Source organism: Zootoca vivipara, chromosome 9, assembly GCF_963506605.1.
Source record: "Zootoca vivipara chromosome 9, rZooViv1.1, whole genome shotgun sequence".
In the NCBI taxonomy this organism is placed as follows: domain Eukaryota; kingdom Metazoa; phylum Chordata; class Lepidosauria; order Squamata; family Lacertidae; genus Zootoca; species Zootoca vivipara.
Genome location: NC_083284.1, coordinates 18367138 through 18387935, shown reverse-complemented (window position 1 = coordinate 18387935; position 20798 = coordinate 18367138). Strand labels below are relative to the sequence as shown.

The following is a 20798-nucleotide window of genomic DNA, read 5'->3' as shown; positions in this document are numbered from 1 at the left end:
CCTGTGTGCATTGGTTCAATCTTTAGACCAACTTCAGACTGGTGTCTGGTTGATTCATGATTCACACCGCAAGCTGAGCCAACACGGCAGCACTCCAAAATGAATGCTTGCCCTATGACAGGCCACTTAGTCACATTTTCACCAATGGTTCAATCAGTCTGGCGTTCTTCCTCAGGCAGTGGACAACTGATGCCTCTGGGAATTCCATGAGGAGTGAATGGAACTGATAGTCTTCTCCCACTACCAACATCTCTATTGTTCATAGAAGTTCATAGAAGGACTGTTTAACCCACAGCGCCACCCGCGTCTCACACTATAGCACAACTAGCACCTCAATCTGTCCTTAAATATCAAGAGTCTTCAACGCTATAATTGGAGAATATCACTGAGAGTGGAAGTCAGGGTGCTAAGGTCACATAGGGCAGCTGTTTAAAAAGTCACTTCTCAATACTTAACATCCATTAAGAAAGTCTAACAACACCATATGTGCAGTGTTTGAAATTAGCCAGGTGCATTTTGTACCTGGCTTTTGACCACTTTCGACCAAGTGAAGATACCTGGGTGCTAGGATGGTGCCTGACATTTCCACCTTCTGGAGGTACATGCCTGGTAATCATCGGATCCGGACTGTTTGTATACACTAATACCCCATCCTGTAGAATTCTATCAGTTATATTTTATCTGCACAATCGGAATGAATTTCTGGAACCAAAATGCTATTTCTATGCAGCCTGAGCAGGAGCAGTCACCATTAAGAGAAAGAGAAAGAGGTCAGAATAGGCCAATATATATGTGGGCTGTCCCTGGAAAAAGTGACTTTTCTTCTTTAAGTTCTCAAAGCTCTTAACCTAGGTCATCTGAAATAGCTGGATGTTTAAATGAGAATCAATCACAGTCAGCCCATTGTTTTGAAAAATAAGACTTTACCGACGTCTTGTCCCAAAATTGCAACTAAACGTTCCATTTTGGTGACCGTAACCTTGGTTTAAGAAGCCATTTGGCACCTAGCCTACATATCTGAGTTTCTAACACTGCATGTGTGCACTTGAAAATATACCATGAGTATACATATACAAATGATTACCAATATAAATCACCTTAGTATATTTCATATATAACTGAACTCACCAGCAAACATGGATTCACATGAGCTAATTCTACAACAAAATATTGGCAGACAAAGGCTTTAATGATAACGGAATGTGTGGTGCCATGTCAGTGACAGACGGCAACTTAATTCTGCACAGTTATGGAGCTGACCTAGGCTATTCATTAAGTACTTAAGGCAGCAGTCTCACCCAGGTCAAGTATCAAAACAAGTTCATGACACTTAATCCTGCCATGGTCAGCATTTGATTTAAAAGTTCAATCTGGAGGGGGAAATCTTCTATGAGGAAATCGGGCAGTCCAAAAGGCCAGAGGCACTGGGAGAGGATCTTATTCCACTTTTTAAAGAAGTGTTGCAAAGTTTGGTTCTGAGAACTTACTTGAAAGAGCTCAGTTCACTATATAATGCACAATTAAATTTAGAAAGATTCCACTCCCCAATTTGTGCCAGTCTACCTGCAGGCAACTTTACTGTAATTTCACAACTTGCAACTTTGCACCAACACAGCAGTAAGCACACCTCCTAGAAACCACTCAGTTTCCTTGGTCACAAAGAGTCGGACACGACTAAACAACAACAGTATATTTTTACGACAGAAGCAAAAGGTGATATGTGATCCACACTTTATTCAAAGACCCAATACCCAATTCTTCTTTAAACACACCCATTCCTTCAACTTCTGCACCCACAATACAAAAATGCAAACCACTACTATTTCTTCCAGAAGTTCATCTGAGAAGCAGTTTTACAAAATACCAAAAAAGGAAATGTGTCATCTGGTTAGGCACCAGAATGTCACTTAACAACACTGGGAAACACAGACATACCACAAAGGGGAAAGATCATGAAGGTCACTTGGAGTTTCTGCACCACACTGACAAAGCTGGAAATGATTACCACAACCCCCACTGGCTTAGCTTATAGCCCACGATCTTCTCCAAAAGTCTGAAACGTCTATCATGTATGCTGCAGCCACAGAAGTATCTGTACTGTGTTAACCAAAAGATCAATGACAATAGTCAGGCTTCCACAAACAACAAAGGAAGTAGGAAGAAGTGTGCAGTTCAAGATATGTGCCCCCAAATCCGTTGGAATGTCAGAGGAGACAGAGGGAAAATTTCTGGACTGCATAAAATCCAGAAATCCAGTGATGGTTATACCCAACATGCTCTGTTACAGTGATTCTGGTTCACATGTTTTATTGCTGTTTAACACAGTCATATGGGAGACAATCATGCATCTTGGTTCAGCCTTGGTTCAGTAAGATGCTACTTCTATTCCGGTAGCAAACTGCAATAAGAACACTCCACCACATGGGCTAAGTTGGGGTAGGAAGATGGCAGCACCATATGATTCTACAAACTACCTTGTCATCCACAAGAGAGGGAAGCAGAAACCAAAGGAACAGTGGCCTGTTCCTAATTTTAAATCCAGAGTTGTCTGGTACAATGTCAAGCTTGCAACACTTCATGACTGCTGGAACTCAGTCCCAGAAGTAACATCAACCCAAAGGCAGCAAAGAGAATTACCATACCAATGGTTTAACAACATGACCTAATCTACCAATGACATGGAAGGGCACAAGTAGGATACATACAGCTGCTGCGGTCTTGCTCCAATTTTGGTTGCTAGAATAGAGTGCCTCGAATTGTTCTTTGGCAAGCAAGCCTTGCCACCAGCAGGGCCCCGCAGAGTTCCTGATCAATGAAGACAGCAAGCCTTCCTTGCTAACAAACAATTGGAAGCACACTTTTAAGCTTCCTTTTGTTCTCTCACAGCCACATCTCTACCTGCCAGGAGGGGGTGAGAGGGCATGGCTTAGGAGACGCAGCCTTGCAGGACAAATTGGGACCTGTGCAGGGCCTAATTTGGTGCACAGGTTGATTGTGCCCAAACTCTGCTATACTGAACTCACGTAGATGGCCTGGAGTTGCACAACACAGCACCATGCAAGCTCTCATTTTTTTGTGCCGATTGATCATGGATAATAATGTATCAGCTGGCTTACATTTATTTCAATTTCCCTTTGTAATAAATACTTCTTATTATGATTGGAATAATCAGTTTGATAAATGGTGACTCGGGACAAAATAACTCAGGAGGTATTTTTCTCCTCTTAGTTACTGCTTTTATTGTATTGGTTAACAGACATTGTATTGTCTGTTTGTTATGTCTGTGTTGCAGCTTGCTAACTATAATGCAAGAAGGGAATTTTTTTTTTACTGTCCTATAAAATACCATTTGACCATCATGTCCTTGAGCAGCAGCTCCCAAAAGACTAATCTTGCATATCTGAGTAATCCATATACATTCCACTAATTTTGAAAGGCAAAGTGCTCCCTTTTCTCTACCTACCATGAGCCACAAATGAATTGTGTATATTGCAGAAGCGCTGCCAAGCACATGATAGAAAATGGGAAAGACCAATTCCCTCAACCCCCATCTATTACTGACATAGAACAAAGAAGCTATATAAGCCAAGAAACCATATGTTTAAAAGATATTTTGGGTTGCATGTAAAGAGTATTTGCTTTAGCACTTAAGCATAACATGCACAGAGTGTTATGTAATAAAAGTCATGGGCTCTTTCCGAGCTTAAATTCACATTCATTAAACATCTAGAAAGCTGGGCTGGCTGCAAGATCCATACATGACAAAATTATGTAAAGTAGCTAAGGCAAGGTGAGTCACTAAAGAGATCTCGAAGAAGTGATTGTAACAACTTGACTGACTGGGGGTGGGGAGAGAATGCATATGACAAAATAATTCCAGGCTCCCTGTGGATTATCTTCAGAACATCAGTACAATGGCATGAATCCAAATAGAAGTTAAAGAACTCAGTAAGTCCACATAGGAAAGTTCCCCAATTTTTGGATAATTCTCCATGCCCATAATACCCACCGTGTCCCATTCCACATCATTCAGGCCACTATTCATATGAACACCTTTCCAGAGGGTGCAGGTGATTGCAAGGGGAAGGAAGGGATGAGAAGCTTTCCTTCCATGAATTAATTTCCTTTAGTTAAGTTGGGAGCCAAGCCAAAATGATGCAACAGTAAAACAAATGTGCAAGGGAAACAGGAATACAGTAAAAGTAAGTATGACACAACCATGTTTTTATAAGAGCATTAAAGGATGTGAAGAAAATCAACAAAACAGCTAAGTAAGGGCTGGAAAAAATGGTTCATATTCCTAAGGCAATACTACCAAGTGCTCTGGCAGTGAGGAACTTTTGGAGCTCCTGATCAAGTGTCTAATTCCAGAGAGGTTGCGTTAGTCCATTGCAGCAAGCACAAAGAGGCTTGCTTGTGGCTCCTGTAGGATTAACAAGTTTATTGTAGACTAAGTTGTCATGTCTTGAGTCTGAGCCAATTTTGTGAAGTGGACACTTAAGTAAGTAGGTAAAAAAAAGAAGTATGCCAGACTCTTGGTGCTTTTAAATAAAGTACAAAATATCAATCAATAAAAAAAGAGATAAACAGGTGGCAAGAGATTACACAGAGCACAAGTACAAACAGAATCCAATGGATGAATGTAGATTTTCTCTGATAGGGAAAGTTTCACTCCTGCCTAGCAGGCAAGCACATTGGTATCATACATCAAGCCAGTGGTTCCCAACAGGTGGTCCGGGGACCCCCAGGGGTCCGCGAGCTATGCCAGAGGGGTCCGCAAGATGCTATTAGAATAAAAAATATATTAAATATATTTCGTATGATAACAGATTTTTTGTTTTGGCCGCTTCCTGCATGAGCAGAGTCTAGCGCAAAACTAGAATTAGATAGAGGCAGTAGTTCTGCTGTATGCCGTTAGGTGGCACTTTACAAACACTACTGTTTTGCAAAGAGGCAGCGCACGCATTCTACTAACGCTCACCTCCCCAAGATGCTTTGCGCGCGTCGGCTTCATTTGTGTGCTACGGCACAGGTACCCTGTCTTCTCCATTCCCCTCCCTCCTCCCTGGCGCACGCTGCCTCTTTGCAAAACAGTAGTGTTTAAAAAAAACGTTGTTTTTCGCGGAAGCTACAGTTCGTGTAGTTAAAAATGGACCGTTGGTTAAAAAGTGGTTCATCTCATTAAGAACTGAAAATTAAAACTAACTGTATACTGATGGAGTACTTTGTTGTAACTGTAAAAAACGTATAAATATAAAATATAAAAAGATTCTTAATTTGGCTCTCACTTTTTAATTTTAGGATTAGGAATTAATGGGAGTCCTTGTCACAATAGCGGCTCGATGAGGGGTCCTCGAGAAAATTTTGTTGGGAACCCCTGCATCAAGCATATGATGCAGTAAAAAAATTAGGTTGTTTCTCGGAATAGACACTCTCAGTAAACTAAATTAAGCAAGTTTTAAAATTAAAGATATCTTCAGACACAAGACAAAACAATTTAGACCTTACTGCATGCATCCATTTAAGGCGTAAACTGACAGGGTTTTGCTACATTCCTAAAGTTCAGAAGCCAACTATGAAAAACATTTTATTTAGTCAAGGAAATACCAATTTTCCCACTATTTTAAGCAAACAAAAGATAATCTTCTGTCATGCATTTCCTTATATGGATAGTAGGATGGAAGACTTCCCCCACCTCCTTTCAAAAAAGTTAGGAACCCATATTATCTCCTGGCACTCAACCAAGAAAAACAAACAAACCTTTCAACTCCCTGTCTCTTCTCACAATGCCCTTAAAGATAACCATCAACAAATGAATAATGAGAAAGCAGTTTCAACTAAAAATAACTCTTCAAAATGGTGGGGACACTGACTGGAGTAGCCAGCCCTCTGAGTTCAGTATGAAAATAAGAAAAACAAAGTCTAATTCTTCCTTGTTTACATTAAACAGAATGTACTTGTGTGGAACTTGCCCAAGGGCTCATTTTGGATGTTTTGCAACTAGCCATCTGCTTCTTTGTTATTGCCTGTCAGTTAATGCTCTTTCTTTGAAATGAATATAATGTAGAAACAGACTCAGTTAGGATGGTTTCTCATGCTACATTTTGCATTGTAGATAACTAGTAAGAAGCAGTATAATGTAGAGCAAAAGGCACAAGAAAAGGGCACATGTGCTCCCCAGCATTTCGGCCCAGAAAGGTCCTTTCCCCCCTGAAACTAGTGTGGAACTGGTTGCACAGGGAAAATTAGGTTCCAGGTCCATTCAGAAGCTTTCCCACTGAGAACCCTCTATTGATATACAGACAAATGAGTAGTGCCACCCACTATTCAGCTGAAGTATGATCTCTTGAGCTGCTATGTGCCCAACCTATCTCTGGTCCCAATACAAACAAGCTTCAGTGTACACTATTTCCAAGTTTCCAACAGGGAACTCAGTAGCACAGCCAATACTTGCAGAACACCTGCTTGGAGTCACCACCTATTTAAATGTTCAAGCATTGCTTGGCTTGGATTTTCTTTTTAGCACAGCAAAAATGAATATCTAAGAAGTGATCAGGCTTCCCTGCCTTTTCCCAGCTCCCACTGCAGCTTTCCCCTTCCTTCCTTCCTTCCTTCCTTCCATCTCCTCTGCAGCCACAAGCCACTCACCCTACTATTCTCCCCCTCTCCATCTGGTTAACAGCATCATCCAGTTGAGTGTTCCTATTATCTGGATAAGTGGAATGTCCAGCAGATATGAGTGAAGTATGGAGAGCACATTTACAACTACTGAGTGGCTAAACCTACCATGTTTGTGTGTGAAGAGTGGAAGACAGAGAGAGAGAGGTGGGGTCAAAACATACAAATATATTATGTAAACAGACGCATCTGCAAGTTTCCACTCGTTTGTTCAATTTGTTTTGTTACAGGTGTGAAATTAAGCTTTCTGTCCACTAGGTTGTGCTTACAGGTAGTCACTCCTACCGTAGCAAACAAACTCTACAAAGTTTACTGCTACACATATTTCATAAGGGGACATAAGTATTCAAGTCTATTGGAGGGAGGGGAGAGAAGTGCACGACAGATCCAGGAATCTGTGTCACGCTTCTTTCGGAGCATTTCAGTTTATATGAAAGGCATCTTAAACCTATATGACTTATCTTCATTTGACATTTAACTGAAAGTTTCTTATTTTAAGCAGTCCAGATTTGCAACCTACTTAAGAATGAAGCCGAGCAAGAAAAAATGTTTGCATTTCCTATGGTGGTATAATTTGATCCCAGTCCAGCAACTGTGCTGCATGAACGTATGTTCACTAGACTCACAGAGGAACCAGCTCTCTTTGGAGAAAAGGAATGCTCAACTAATGATAATAGGGAGGGTACCGACATATGCCCCCTGAAAAGCAAGCAAAAGAAGGGGGATTCAGAGGCCTCCTTGGAGATTTGATACATACTCCTCAAGCGTAAAAATTCATCCTGTTACTAAACAAAAAGCATTGCGAAACAATGAACACAATACTATGCTGGAAGCACTCAATAGTGTTTTTAAACTACATCTACTTGCTAAGGTTCTTGTGCTTGTTTTTCAGCTTAGGAGCAAAACTGCCCCCATGCCCTTTTACATTTGTACCTCCTTCACAGTCTTGAGAATGGCAGATGGAACAGGATCAGAAGCTTTCTTCTGCTAATATCTGTCTCAGCGGTAGAGCATCTACCTTCCATGTTCCAGATTCAATTCCTAGCAATGCTGGAAGAGGCCCCCTGCCTAAAGCCCTGGAGAGCTGCTGTCAGTCAGTACAGGCGATGGTCAGCTAGATCAGTGTTTCCCAACCAGTGTGCCTCCAGATGTTTTGGGACTACAACTCCCATCATTCCTGACTACTGGTCTTGCTAGCTAGGGATGATGGGAGTTGTAGTCCCAAAACATCTGGAGGCACACTGGTTGGGAAACACTGAGCTAGATGGACTGATGTTCTGACTCAGTATAAAGCAGCTTCCTGTTTTGCATCTGCCTACAGAGCCAGGAACTCAAGGCAAAACAGCAGCAGCGCATGTGAGGAGGTTGCTCTGCAGGGGACCAGCATCTGGCTACTTCAGCTGTCATTTCCGAGTCTGGATCATTTCCTCCAAGACCTGCTCCAGAGATTCAGAAGCAGAATGACAACTGGAATAACTGAGGGCCGGGGGGGGGGGGGTGTGTGCACATGACTTTTTGTTACTTCTCTAGTAATTCTTGTTTATGTTGCTGTATCTTAAGCTATATATCATAAGCCACCTAGACAACTTCATTTAGTAGGTGGGCATAAATACTCCAAATAAATAAATGCCTAATCTAAAGAGACATTATACATAAGCTGATTTAATGTAATGGTACTCCTGAAATACCCTTTAATTCCGTTAACAATTTTGTTCCCTTTCCACTTTTTACTCCCATTAAATGGTTTCCAATTCTCCCTCTCTTCCTTACTGACTACCTTTACTTTACTGCTTCCATCTAGGAAGTTGGTCACTAAATGAGCTTTCCCCAACATGGTGCCCTCCAGATGTTTGGGGCTGCATCTTCCACCAGCCCCTGCCAACACAAAAATGGCCAGGTATGATGGTCATTATAGCCCGTCACATCTGGAGGGCACCAGGTTTGGAAAGGCTGCCCTAAATTAAATCTGATTCCATGGGTCTTCCCTATAATCCAGTTTCCAGCACCATAAACCGGGTTGAAAATAGCAGGCTTGCTATGGCAACCGTGAAGGTAAAAATGGCAAATTGTTAAAAGTTTCGTAGCTTGCAATTAGCTCAGATCAAAGCCTTCTCCACTCGCTTGAGCTTACTTCACCGGGCGTTTGAAAGTTGAAATCATTTTTTCCATTTCAAACAGGCAGCTACCAATTCTACTGAAGCTGTGAGTGCAGCGGTTTTTATGAAGGAAACTCTTGGTGCTTTACTGAATATGACATTTGCTTTTATGGACACTCTTGCTAATAATAAAATCCATTAGGAACTAATTTCTTTTTAGCCACCATTTAAAAGTGCTGTTGAAAAGTATTTTAAAGCTTCCCTTTGTACGCAGCAGTATGGGGATGCCAGCTCCCGATACAAAGCCATAAAAATAACTTGCTCTCGCAGTACAGAATGAATTGCACGCATGACTTCCCCCAAACCCAAGAAGGTCACAACAAGACAGCAGGACCTTGGTAAAGGGCACATAAACAGCTCTGCTCCTTTGTTTGTGCATTTCTTTATCAACATTTAATTAGCTAGCACTTCTGGCTTTACTGGGAAGGGAAGAGTGCTGTGTTGTACACCCTGTTCTGATGTACCCATAACACAACATAGTTCCTTTATACTATCAGAGGAGCAATTGATCAACATACCAGAATGAAGTGCAATAATTCCAACATGCCATACAAAGGCACACACACTGGACATTAACTCCAGTCTACATTTGGACTGTGTGTGTATGTAATGTATTTGTAGTCCTAGTTCAGACTTATTAATATGGATGCAATCCATTGGGGACCTGTCACACACACATGAACATGATGCATAAATTGCATTTGCTTTCAGGAGACTTGTATTATTAAATTTATATCCCACCCTTCCTCCCAAAGAAGCCCAAGGCAGCACTGCTGTTACAAGATGCTAGTGGGTTATATATTGGGAATTAATGTGTTAGCCGGACTATTTTAAAAATGTGATATTTTAAGGAAGCAGAGGAAAGAAATTCAATGTGGCGGAAAGAGTCCCTTTATTTACCCTAGGATACTTTAAGGAGCCCTGCATGGCATGAAGAGTAAGGTAATACACATTTTTCTAGTTTAAAGGAAAATTTGCAAAATAAATCCAACCTAGAGGCTCCATGACAGCTTAGAACTCCTCAACATAATCAGCTTTGCAAAACACATTTTTCCAAGTGTTGATTCCCCTAACGTGTTTTCTTAAACTGCTTGCTTTTAGTTTCTTTTCTGCTATATTGCCCATTTCCTTTGTTTTTCCATTGTCTATGCCACTGGCCTTCAACTGGTGGATGAGGACTTACCACAAACATTACCATCATGGGTTCCCAAATGCATGCTTGGGTTATAGGAAGGTCCAGGGTTAAAAACATTGAAGGCTATTGGACTGTGCTATCCACCTGTTCTCTCTGATCTTATGAGGTCAGGAAGCATTTCTGTCTACCATCACCACACACAAGGGCCCTTTTAAATATTTCTAAATAAAATAAATTAAATAATTTGAGCTACCTTTGCAAAAGAAAGTAGTAAGTATTCTAGTCTGGAATAGTTAACAGGAAACTATTTTCTGGGTAAGAAGTCATAGGGTTGACCTTTCACAGGGCACATATACATTATTCAACAGCATTTTCCTAGTCAGTTGACTACTTTTACCAAAGGATGGGGGGATGCTGGTGGTGCTCAGGTCTAAACCACTGAGCCTCTTGGGCTTGCCAATCGGAAAGTCTGCATGATGGGGTGAGCTCCCTTTGCTCTGTTCCCAGCTTCTGCCAACCTAACAGTTTGAAACCACACCAGTGCAAGTAGATAAATAGGTAGCGCTGCGGCGGGAAGATAAACAGCATTTCCGTGCACTCTGGCTTCCGTCACAGTGTTCTGTTGCACCAGAAGCGGTTTAGTCATGCTGGCCACATGACCTGGAAAGCTGTCTATGGGCAAATGCTGGCTCCCTGAGCCTGAAGTGAGATGAACGCTGCAACCCCATAGTCACACCTTTGACTGGACTTAACCATCCAGGGGTCCTTTACCTTTACCTACCAAAGGATGGGTACGAGAAGACCTGGGCATTTTAACAATCCCCAGTCCTAAATTAAGTCCCACAGCACTGTCTCTCCACATCTCACTTACACTAAAGCAAGGGAAAGTGGATTTGGTTCTGGCTGTTGCTTTTCGCCATATTATAACCAGAATGTCTATCACAATTAATACATTCAAGTGTAGTCTCCTATCATGTCGTAACTCAGATGAACAAACAACTGATAAAAAGCAAGAACACGAGCAAAATACTAATTTTGATACAAACACAAAAGGACAGGAAATACTCTTTTAATTAGTGGCTATGTCAGATAACAAACTTTTGAAGGCCATTACCACCACTTCTAAGATGGGGCACTGCTACTTCTCTTAAAAACAAAACGAATGCCCAAATTGCACCCAACTGAATTGAATGCCTCTTCATTCAGCAGGCACATAATGTTACCAAAATATTCCTTTTCACTCATTTCAAGTGGCACATGTCACAGCAGATTTTGACATAAAATGGTTTTAAAAAAGGCAAAATAGGCTCACCCGAGAGATGGTTAGGGGCATGTTGAAGTCTTTGCCACCTTGAAGCCTGAAACCCCAGGGGGCTGGACCAACCAAAGAAACGCTGTAGTTGTTCATGGCGTCTGGAAGTCAAGGTCTAAATTCCAGAGAATGAATGCCTGTAAGGAAGTTTTAAAAGATTATTTGGAAAGTTGAAGAAACTCACACCCAAAGAACAATTGCAATATGGCCTTCAGATATTAACATTTTGAAGTCTCTAAGAGGAGAGTCATCAACGTTCAAAGCCCTGCCTGTGAATTTTTTTTGGGGGGGGGGTTCGATTATTTCATAAGGTCAATAGTAACAATAAATAGATGCAGCACTGCAAACAGATACTAGGCAAGCTTGGAAGTTTCAAAGCTTTTAGCTTCATTTACTAAATACAAGCAAAACAAGCAAGCTGAAGTAGACCATACTTCAGGGCCTCAGAAAACGTTCTGATGCAAATCACCCTGCAAAAGGTGACTAACCAATTAACTAGAGCCTTTGTAAGAGAAACATTGATGTTAGTAAAATAAGGAGATGAGTACTTGCCAATTTTGGACAGGGCAAATATCAGCCTAAAAATAGACCTTGCAGCTTGGAAGTACGCCTCGTGTTCTTCATATGCTCGTTGCATCTATGCCAGGAGTGCTTTTTGCTAGCTTTGGCTGGTCGTCCAGCTGTACCACTTCCTGCATGACAGGGAAGTGCAATCCTGCTTGGATCACCACAATGAATTCTAACTCAACTTCTCTTAAGAGACTGTTTGGCTACTACCACGTAACTGATGGTCACAGAGAACAATGTTATGGTGGTGTCTGAAATGTTGCTGTAGCTACCAATTCTCTCTAAAATCCCTAAGACAGGCTTCCTCAAACTCAGCCCTCCAGATATTTTTGGCCTACAACTCCCATGATCCCTAGCTAGGACCAGTGGTCAAGGATGATGGGAATTGTAGTCTCAAAACATCCGGAGGGCCGAGTTTGAGGAAGCCTGCCCTAAGACTAGTACCTTATGGAACACCACTTCCTCACCAAAGTCTTCAGAGGTCTTGCTCTGGGAACCTACAAATTTGTAGTCTACATTACACCAGGTTGGAAAGAGGGACTTCTCTGGAATGGTGCTGCACTTTTGAAATCCTGTTGCAGGAAGGCGTGCCTCACACAGGGTTACACAAATGTAGTATCCCTATCCAGGTTGCCTAGACACTAGCGAACAAGGAATGTTTCCTGTCAATTGCATTTACAGATGAGCACGAAGGGGATCTCTCTCTCTCTCTCCCCCTTCCCAGAACCTTCCATGTGCCACAGACTAAAGGAACAAACCCCTCACATCCATATTCCAGCACATGCAAAGGATTCAGGGTGGAGAGGGAATGGGAGCTTACTTTGTAAGACATTCACAAACAGAAAGAATGTCTCAAGGGTGCTGTCCTTCTCTCTCTCTCTGCTGAGCTTCTGGGTGGCGACAGACAGCCCTCAACACCTGGAGATAGACATCTTCTTGTGTGCTTCCAAGGCTAGCACAAAGTGAGAGCTCCCCCCCCCCGAGTATTTTGCTGATGCGCTGCCTACCCTGTTTCTCATATTTTAAGACATACCCATAAAATAAGCCATAGCAGGATTTTTAAGCATTCAAGGAATATAAGCCATACCCCGAAAATAAGACATAGTGATAGGCGCAGCAGCAATGCCGGCCGTGGCAGGAGGAGGAGGAAAAAAATAAGACATCCCTTGAAAATAAGCCTTAGTGTGTTTTTTTGAGGAAAAAATAAATATAAGACATGTCTTATAATATGAGAAACACGGTACATACTTTTAAATGTGTTTGTGGGAGGTGGGGGGGTTATTGTTTCATTTTTTCTTGTTTTTACTATATATATTGTGTTTGTGATGTGTATTGTTATGATTTTGTATTTTTATGATGTGAACTGCCCCGAGATCCACCTATGAAGGGCGGTATACAAATTTAATAAATAAATAAAAATAAGTAAATGCTAGTGCTTTTCTAGGTGCCTTTTTTACACTTCTACTGTTTTGTTCTTATTCTGTGTTGCCAATACCAATAGAATGGTGGGAACCACAGAATTACTGATAGAATAGTGAGCCATCTTTGCTCAAAAAGCTTCCTCTTTCATTCTAAGCATGGGTGGGACTGGAGAGGTGTAGCTCCTATGCTAAAGGTTAGATACAAAATACTGCATATACATATACATATTTGAATCCCCGCAATGGGGTGAGCTCCCGTTGTTCGGTCCCAGCTCCTGCCAACCTACCAGTTCGAAAGCACGTCAAAGTGCAAGTAGATAAATAGGTACCGCTACAGCAGGAAGGTAAACAGTGTTTCCATGTGCTGCTCTGGTTTGCCAGAAGCGGCTTAGTCATGCTGGCCACATGACCCGGAAAAACTGTCTGCATGCAAACGTCGGCTCCCTCGGACAGTAAAGCGAGATGAGCGCCGCAACCCCAGAGTCATTCGTGACTGGACTTAACTGTCAGGGGTCCTTTACCTTTATACAGTATATATGCACACACGTAGGAAGAAGTCTAAATTTGCTAGCCAAATGTACTCCTAGCAAGCTTCCTATGTTACACATATGGTGTTTAGGTTTGCATGCAAGATGCTTTGTGTACACGCTGAAAAATGCCATACATGAATCCTGCTCAGCCCGGTTCCAAAAATAATAGAAACCATGGCTGAGTCCACTCAGAACTCAGCCCTGGGTGTTGCCTCAGTCTCTCTCTTCTGAAGGAAAAATGCTTCACAGGCGCAAGAGAATAGAACTGAAAATATGACACATAAAGGATTCTAGGTTGCGGGTGTCCTATTTCCTCCTACTCTGCAACCACCCTCAAGTCATCAAGATGGGACCTCTGCAGTCTAGCTTCTCCAAAGTCTTGAATGCCACTTACTGTATTTGTTTTCAGTCAAACCATGGAGGATTAAGCCAAATATCTAGTGTCACCCCAAGATAAGGAAGGGTTCTCTCTCTACTGCCTTAAGGTGAGCAAAAGGAAACATCTGAGCGCGGATGAAAGAATAAAGAACTGCATTAAGTGTTACACAATAATTACAGATCACAAGGGTTATTCAATTGTTACCCTAAGCTCAGGCCAAAAGGATGTAAAACGTGGAATTGGGGTCTGCACATATACGCACGTACCTAAGTACATATCAGGTTCAGATAGTAAATAATTATGAATGCTTAATCACTGGCTTTCTTGCTGTGAAATATCTGCAGCTCTCTGAATTTAGTGTTATTGTTATTAAACAACCAATCAAGTTATAGATCAATATTCAAAGCAACTTCCTTTTAAAACTGCATAAAAGGAATCAATAAAACAATATTCTTTAAAAATGAACAATAATTACACCATTTTTCACTTTAAAAAGGGTTTCTCAGACTTTATGAATTTAGAAATACGTACGTATGAACACTACCATACAGTTACAGCAAGTGTTAAAGTTAATGCAGTAAAAAAAAAAAAGCAGCCCTTGAAATCTTCTACCTAACTCTCAAAGCACACATAGTAGCAGCTAGCAGAAGTTACATAACACAAACCAACATTTTGCAAGCGAAATATTTGCATATGAAGCCTAAGGCATTTTTTTTTAATGGTAGATTTGTTACTGCTGTTCAAAGTTCAAGCGAAGTGTTTCAGCACCACATGAGATAAAATATTGTAACTGAGCCTTAGGTAGAAGCTGCTATCCATTCCCATCGATTTGGAAAGCCTGAGAGGCTGCACAGACTGTAAAACGAAACCAAAGCATGGTATGGAAAGATACTAAAGTTACCTAGTATTTATGTGGAACTACATTTACCCCAAATGATTTGGGGAGTGTTATAAAGGATACTTCTTATTTCCTTGAATAATATTTACTGCTGTGGGGTGGGGTGGAAAAACTACAAAACCAGTAGCATTTTTTAATGTGGCATTGACAAAGTTGCCCAAATATGGTTTAGCATACCACAACAATTCATATTAAAGTTTCTCAAACTGAACAACAAGCCTCCCCAAGGCAGGGGTTGGGTACACAATGTACCAAGGCAAAATACGAAATACACGAGCGCATAGTTGAACCAGCATCCTTCAAGTGGCTGTCAAATTGAAAGACTACCAGTATCTCACCTCCTTCAAGAGAGAGCCTTACCACTGCAAAAAAGCTTTCTCTTTCTCTGCCAGTCCCAAAAACAAACCTGAAGCCCACTGCTACAGGCAAGAGTTCAAAGCACAGAATGCCAGAGGTTAGCAATGTGCTTTAACCTCCACTGGCAACTGCTCATAGAACATGCTCGTTGCCCTTTTCTGCAATTAATACACGGTATGTCTATACTTGAGGGACCCAGGTGGCGCTGTGGGTTAAACCACAGAGTCTAGGGCTTGCTGATCAGAAGGTCGGCGGTTTGAATCCCTGCAACGGGGTGAGCTCCCGTTGTTTGGTCCCAGCTCCTGCCCACCTAGCAGTTTGAAAGCACATCAAAGTGCAAGTAGATACCGTAAATAGGGACCGCTCCAGCGGGAAGGTAAACGGCGTTTCCATGCGCTGCTCTGGTTTGCCAGAAGCAGCTTTGTCATGCTGGCCACATGACCCGGAAGCTGTCTGCGGACAAACGCTGGCCTATAGAGCGAGATGAGCGCCGCAACCCCAGAGTCAGACACGACTGGACCTGATGGTCAGGGGCCCCTTTACCTTTTATGTCTATACTTGAGGCTGTCATCTTCTGGAAATTAATTCATTAATGGTGGTAGTTATCTGGTTTAATGTATGCAGAACACACGTATTAAAGACTCACTTAGCGCCATCATCTGCTATCTCAGTTTCACCTCCATGTTTCATTGAAGCAGCAATCGTTTTCTCTCTAGAGACTTTAGATGCTCATTTTGACATTTTAAAGCCTCGGACTTGGCTAAAGTTGCCAACGCAACATTTTTGGAATGTTTAAGTTGCATCTCATTGCTCCCTAAAGTCTCAGATGGGCATCTGTTTCCATGAAGATTGTATAGTTAAACTAGCAGGGAACAGGTTGCTACACTGCATTATATTTTTAAGCATACCACAAAATGTGGCAGCTACAGGGCACCAAAACAAAAAAACAAAAAGCCCTACTTTTAAAAGTCAAGCCACACTAACAAGCCATACCATGTGTGCGGGGGGGTGTGCATGTATGTGCGCACACACAGGGGACTTCTACTTTTTCTATTTGGCTGCAGCCTAGTTACCAAAGCCCTGACAACGGCCAGAAAAACAGAGCCATCAAACAACCCCACACCCTTCAACCTGCCCTGCCCTGAATGTGTCCCCCCCCCCTTCATGCTGTCTTTTGCCACGTCCGAATTACAGGTTTGTCAGCAGGCTGCAGGAACGGCTAGCTAAAGTCTTGCTGATGAAATGTGGTTTTCTTTTTTTAAAGGGGAAGTGAAGCTGGGGGAAGGACCCCAAGGAGAGGCAGCGCAGGCACCTAAACAAACAAGATTATAGCTGGCTGATCACTTCCCGTTTACTCGATCACAGGTCTTTGAAAGGGGGGAGAGGGGAGAGGCAGACACACACACTCTTGAGACTTCACCCCAGTGCCACGGACACTGGGGTGCGCCTCTCTGAAAGGACAACAACAAAAGAGCCGGGATATTGGATGGGTGAAACTAGAAAGGGAAATAAGAACTAAGAAAGTTCTGAATGTCTTCTATTCCGGACTAAAAGGGCTGCCGCCCGGTGCTCAAACCTCGTTCGCTGAACTCTCCCCTCCCTTTTATTCCCTTCCTCTGTGCGCACTTTGCTACCGACACAGGTCTCCTTCGCGGCTGGCTTCTCTCACTTCCTCACGGCTCCAAGTGAGCCGGCACCGCCAAGGGAAAGAGGAGCAGCCCCCCGCCTCTCCCCACGCCCTGGGCAAAGGCGTCGGTCTCCTCTTCCGCAGTCTCTGCCGCCGCCGCCGCCGCCCTCCTTTGCTACGCGAAGGGCTTCCCCGCGCGCTCCCCTCGGCCGGCGCGCTGCTGTTTTGCAAGGGAGCCTCCTCCTCACCCTTTACCTCGCGCGGCGCGGTGGCCCCTCCGGCAAAAGCCCGCTTTTCCACTCCCTCCCGCGCAAAAAACAAAAGCCTTCCACTCACTTCCAAGTTCCGAGGTGCGCGGAGTTCAGGGCGCACAGGCAGCAGCACACCGACGACGCGCAGGCGCTCCCAGCAAACTCGCGAGCGTGTGAGAGCAGGCAGCAAGCCGAAGCTCGCTCGCTCTCCTCGGGCTCTTGTTTGCACTTCCGCCCCTTTTCGCGTCGCTCCTCCCCTCCCCGGCTCAGGAGGGACGGCGAGGCTCTCTCTCCAGCTGAGAGGGGAGGGAAGCCGCGCGAGGCGCAACGCCCGGAGGGGGGCGGGGAGACCGGGACCCGGCGCAGGGATGCCGAGCTCCAGCAGAACTAGCTGAACAGCCAGGACTCAGGACTCCTCTCTCTCTCTAACGTACGTTTCTTCGGAAGTAATTGACGCTAGCATAGTACAGTACTGTATACGTAAGGCTACTGTCTCCCTTAAATAAATAACAACTTTTAAGCACGGTCCACTTAAAACGAAGCGCGCCCAGGCCCTATTATTAGCCAGTGTAGCGCACATACTTAAGGCGGTGTAATTCTATAATTACTTCTAAAGGAGGAAAGTCCCAGGATGGGGTCGGGGCTGGCACATCCATTAAGGCGAACTAGGCAGCTGCCTAGGGCGCCAAAATGGAGGGGGCACTGGCCGGCCTGCCCGCCGCCGCTCCCCGGTGCTGCCTGGGGCTGCCTCCTCCACGCCCTCAACTGTTGAGCGGTTTCAGGCCGTTCTCTGGAGGCGCGCGGGGAGCGCGAGTCTGGGGCTGCCTCCTCAGCACCCTCAGCTGTTGAACAGCTTCAGGCCACTCTCTGGAGGCACACGGGGAGTGTGAGCCTAGGGGCGCCTCATCCGCCTTTCAGCTGTTTGGCAGAGGCGGCCCCAGGCTCCCACTCCCCGCGCGAAGCTCCGGAAGCGTGCAGGGAGCGTGAGCCTGGGGCTTCCTCCTCCGTGCCCTCAGCTGTCGAGCGGCTTCAGGCCGCTCTCCAGAGGCACGTGGGGTGTGCGAGCCTGGGGCCGCCTTGCCCGCCTTTCAGCCAAGGAACTCTATTTTTTTTATTTAATTTTTATTTTTTATTTTTTCTACTTTTTAATTTTTTTCTATTTTCTATATTTTATTTTTTATTCCACTTTTATTTTTTCTAAAAAAGGTCAACAACTCTGGGAAATTTGGGGGGGGGCAGAAGGTGATCTCGCCTAGGGTGCAAAAAACCCTAGCACCGGCCCTGGATGGGGTAATCCATGCGGGGTATGCCTTGAAGGGGTGCCCTGCAAGCGACTGTGGTAGTTTCTGGGTTCCAGTGAGATCTTGCAAGAGCCCTACAAAACCGCCTTGTGATCTTGCTGGAAGCCACAGCTGCCCTGGTAAGCAAGGCTGGGGGTCGGGTAGCAGGGTAGGCTGGGCTGTGTGATGTGAGCACCTTCCTGCCTTGCCTCAGGCGGAGGAATGCGATGGGCCATCCGGGTAGATCACGTTGAATTTTGAGGAGTTCATGCCCAAGTAAACATAAGAGCAGGTCAGCCCTATAGCAATTCTAGGTGCAATTTATTAGGGAATCAGACCCATTAAAAGCAGTATGGGACAGGGCACTTCTCCAGATCAAGGAAAGGAATAATAGTCCTGCTCTGTTCTGCCTTGGTCAGAACATACCTGAAATACTATGTCCAAAAGGATATTGACAAGCTGGAACGTGTGCAGAGGAGGGTGATCAAAATGGTCAAGGGTCTGGAAACCAAGCATAAAAGAGAATTGGGTGTGTTTGGCCTGGTAAAGAGGAGACTAAGAGGAGATAGGATAGCCATTTTCAAATATCTAAAGGGCTGTCTTGTGGAGGATGGAGCAAGCTTGTTTTCCTGCTTCAGAGAGTAGGACCCAAACCAACTGATTCTACTTGCAAGAAAGGAGATTCTGACTAAATATCTAGAAGAACTTTCTGGTGGTAACAGCTGCCTGACTGTGGAAAATAAGTGCATAAGAAATAGTGCACTCTTCTTCCTTGGTAGAAGGGGCTTGGGCTAGTTAAGTCTTGATTCTATTCCCCACTAAAATCAACAGAATTCAACAGAGATGGTAGCCTTTGAATTCAATGGATAATAAAATGCACAATAGCATTCATACACCTAAACAATAAAGCTTCACACATTTTGAAATGGAAGAATGGATATCACACCACGAAACAAAATTGATTATTGAAACTGCATGTGCCCAATGTTCAGCTCCGTCAGAATCAGTCCAAACATGATTTGAGACAATTGTCTCAGATTGAGTGTGTGTGTGTGTGTGTGTGTGTGAACTGGCACTTGCTGTCCCCACTCCTTTTGCTCACTATTAGCGCAAGCAGGTCCAGAGAAGCCTCTCAAGAGGCTCTTCCTCCATTCTGTCTTGCTCTGAAAAAAGGAAGAATGGGGCTTTCTTAAGGCAAAGCATTCTGGACAGGCTGGGTCTAATAATAACATGCTGTTGCCTTGCCTTTTGTTTTTAGACTATTGTAAATGGTTATGAATGATGTGATGTAGAGTCAGGATGTTAGCATGTTGGACTTGGGCAGAAAACACCCAGCGTTACATCCCCATTCAGATATGAAGCTCGCCTTGTGCCATTTGTTATCTCACAGCCCAACCTACTTTAACAGGGATATATTGTTAAAATAAAAGGGACGGGTCATGTTGTGAGCTCCTTGGAGGAAAGGTGGGGTGAAAATGAATGGATGATAAACACAATGCATTTGCTCTTGATTAACCAAGTGTGTTTACAGCAGTTTCTCCTACCTGCCCGTTACAATGCTCTAGAATTGCAGGCCTGGTCCTGAATCTGCTGACTGATGCCTTGTTTGACTTTGTACCAGACTAGATTGCCATGCTTGAAAAATAACTCCTGTTTCCAGCATGCTTGGTCATGTCAGCCTTTCCTTACCACCCACAGTGATGCATGCATTCATCATCTCCTGGCTGAATGAAAGGAATCCATTGTCTTATGTACCAGCCTGTTGTAATTAAGCAAGCTATCTCTCTGCTTCAGAGGACCCTAGACCCCCACCAGTCTCCATGGCTGACTGACACCAACATAGTACCAAGGTGGGCTGTGTAGTTTGCATGACTGGTCTCCCATTGTGAGTGAAACAAGATCCTTTAATTCCCTTGGTGGAGCACACCCTACGCTTCCAGTTATAGGCTTAAAGGTCTAATCAGGAGCACAGAAAACTGCTATCTGAACATGCCTTACATGCTATTTCATTCAGCCAGTTTGAATGGAGCTGCATGGAAACTTGCATTGTGCATCATCATCATCATCATCATCATGCCTTCTTCCCTTACAACTAAAATAGAAACAGTTAAAAACATTAGGGTGGGGAGCCATAATTTTAAAAAAAGCCAATTAAAGATGAATAGAATAAATAAATAAATAAATATTTAAAAGATATATTTAAAACT

General features: G+C 43.6%; 1 protein-coding gene across 7 annotated transcripts in view; it reads right to left on the bottom strand.

Annotated features, from left to right (window-relative positions):
• The window catches only part of PDLIM5 (PDZ and LIM domain 5), a 139438-nt gene extending 121862 nt beyond the window's left edge, over positions 1-17576 (bottom strand). Inside the window, exons 1-2 of one of the 7 annotated variants that reach the window (XM_035112566.2) lie at positions 17397-17576; positions 11282-11418 (exon numbers count right to left, since the gene is read on the bottom strand). In XM_035112566.2, the coding sequence (XP_034968457.2) occupies positions 11282-11377 (96 nt within the window). In that variant the 5' untranslated portion in view covers positions 11378-11418; positions 17397-17576. Of the gene's footprint in view, positions 1-11281; positions 11419-17009; positions 17207-17396 lie in introns of those variants that run through there. The other 6 variants (XM_035112567.2, XM_035112568.2, XM_035112569.2 and 3 more) reach the window with 6 other exon arrangements.
• Between the last annotated feature and the right edge of the window lie 3222 nt (positions 17577-20798).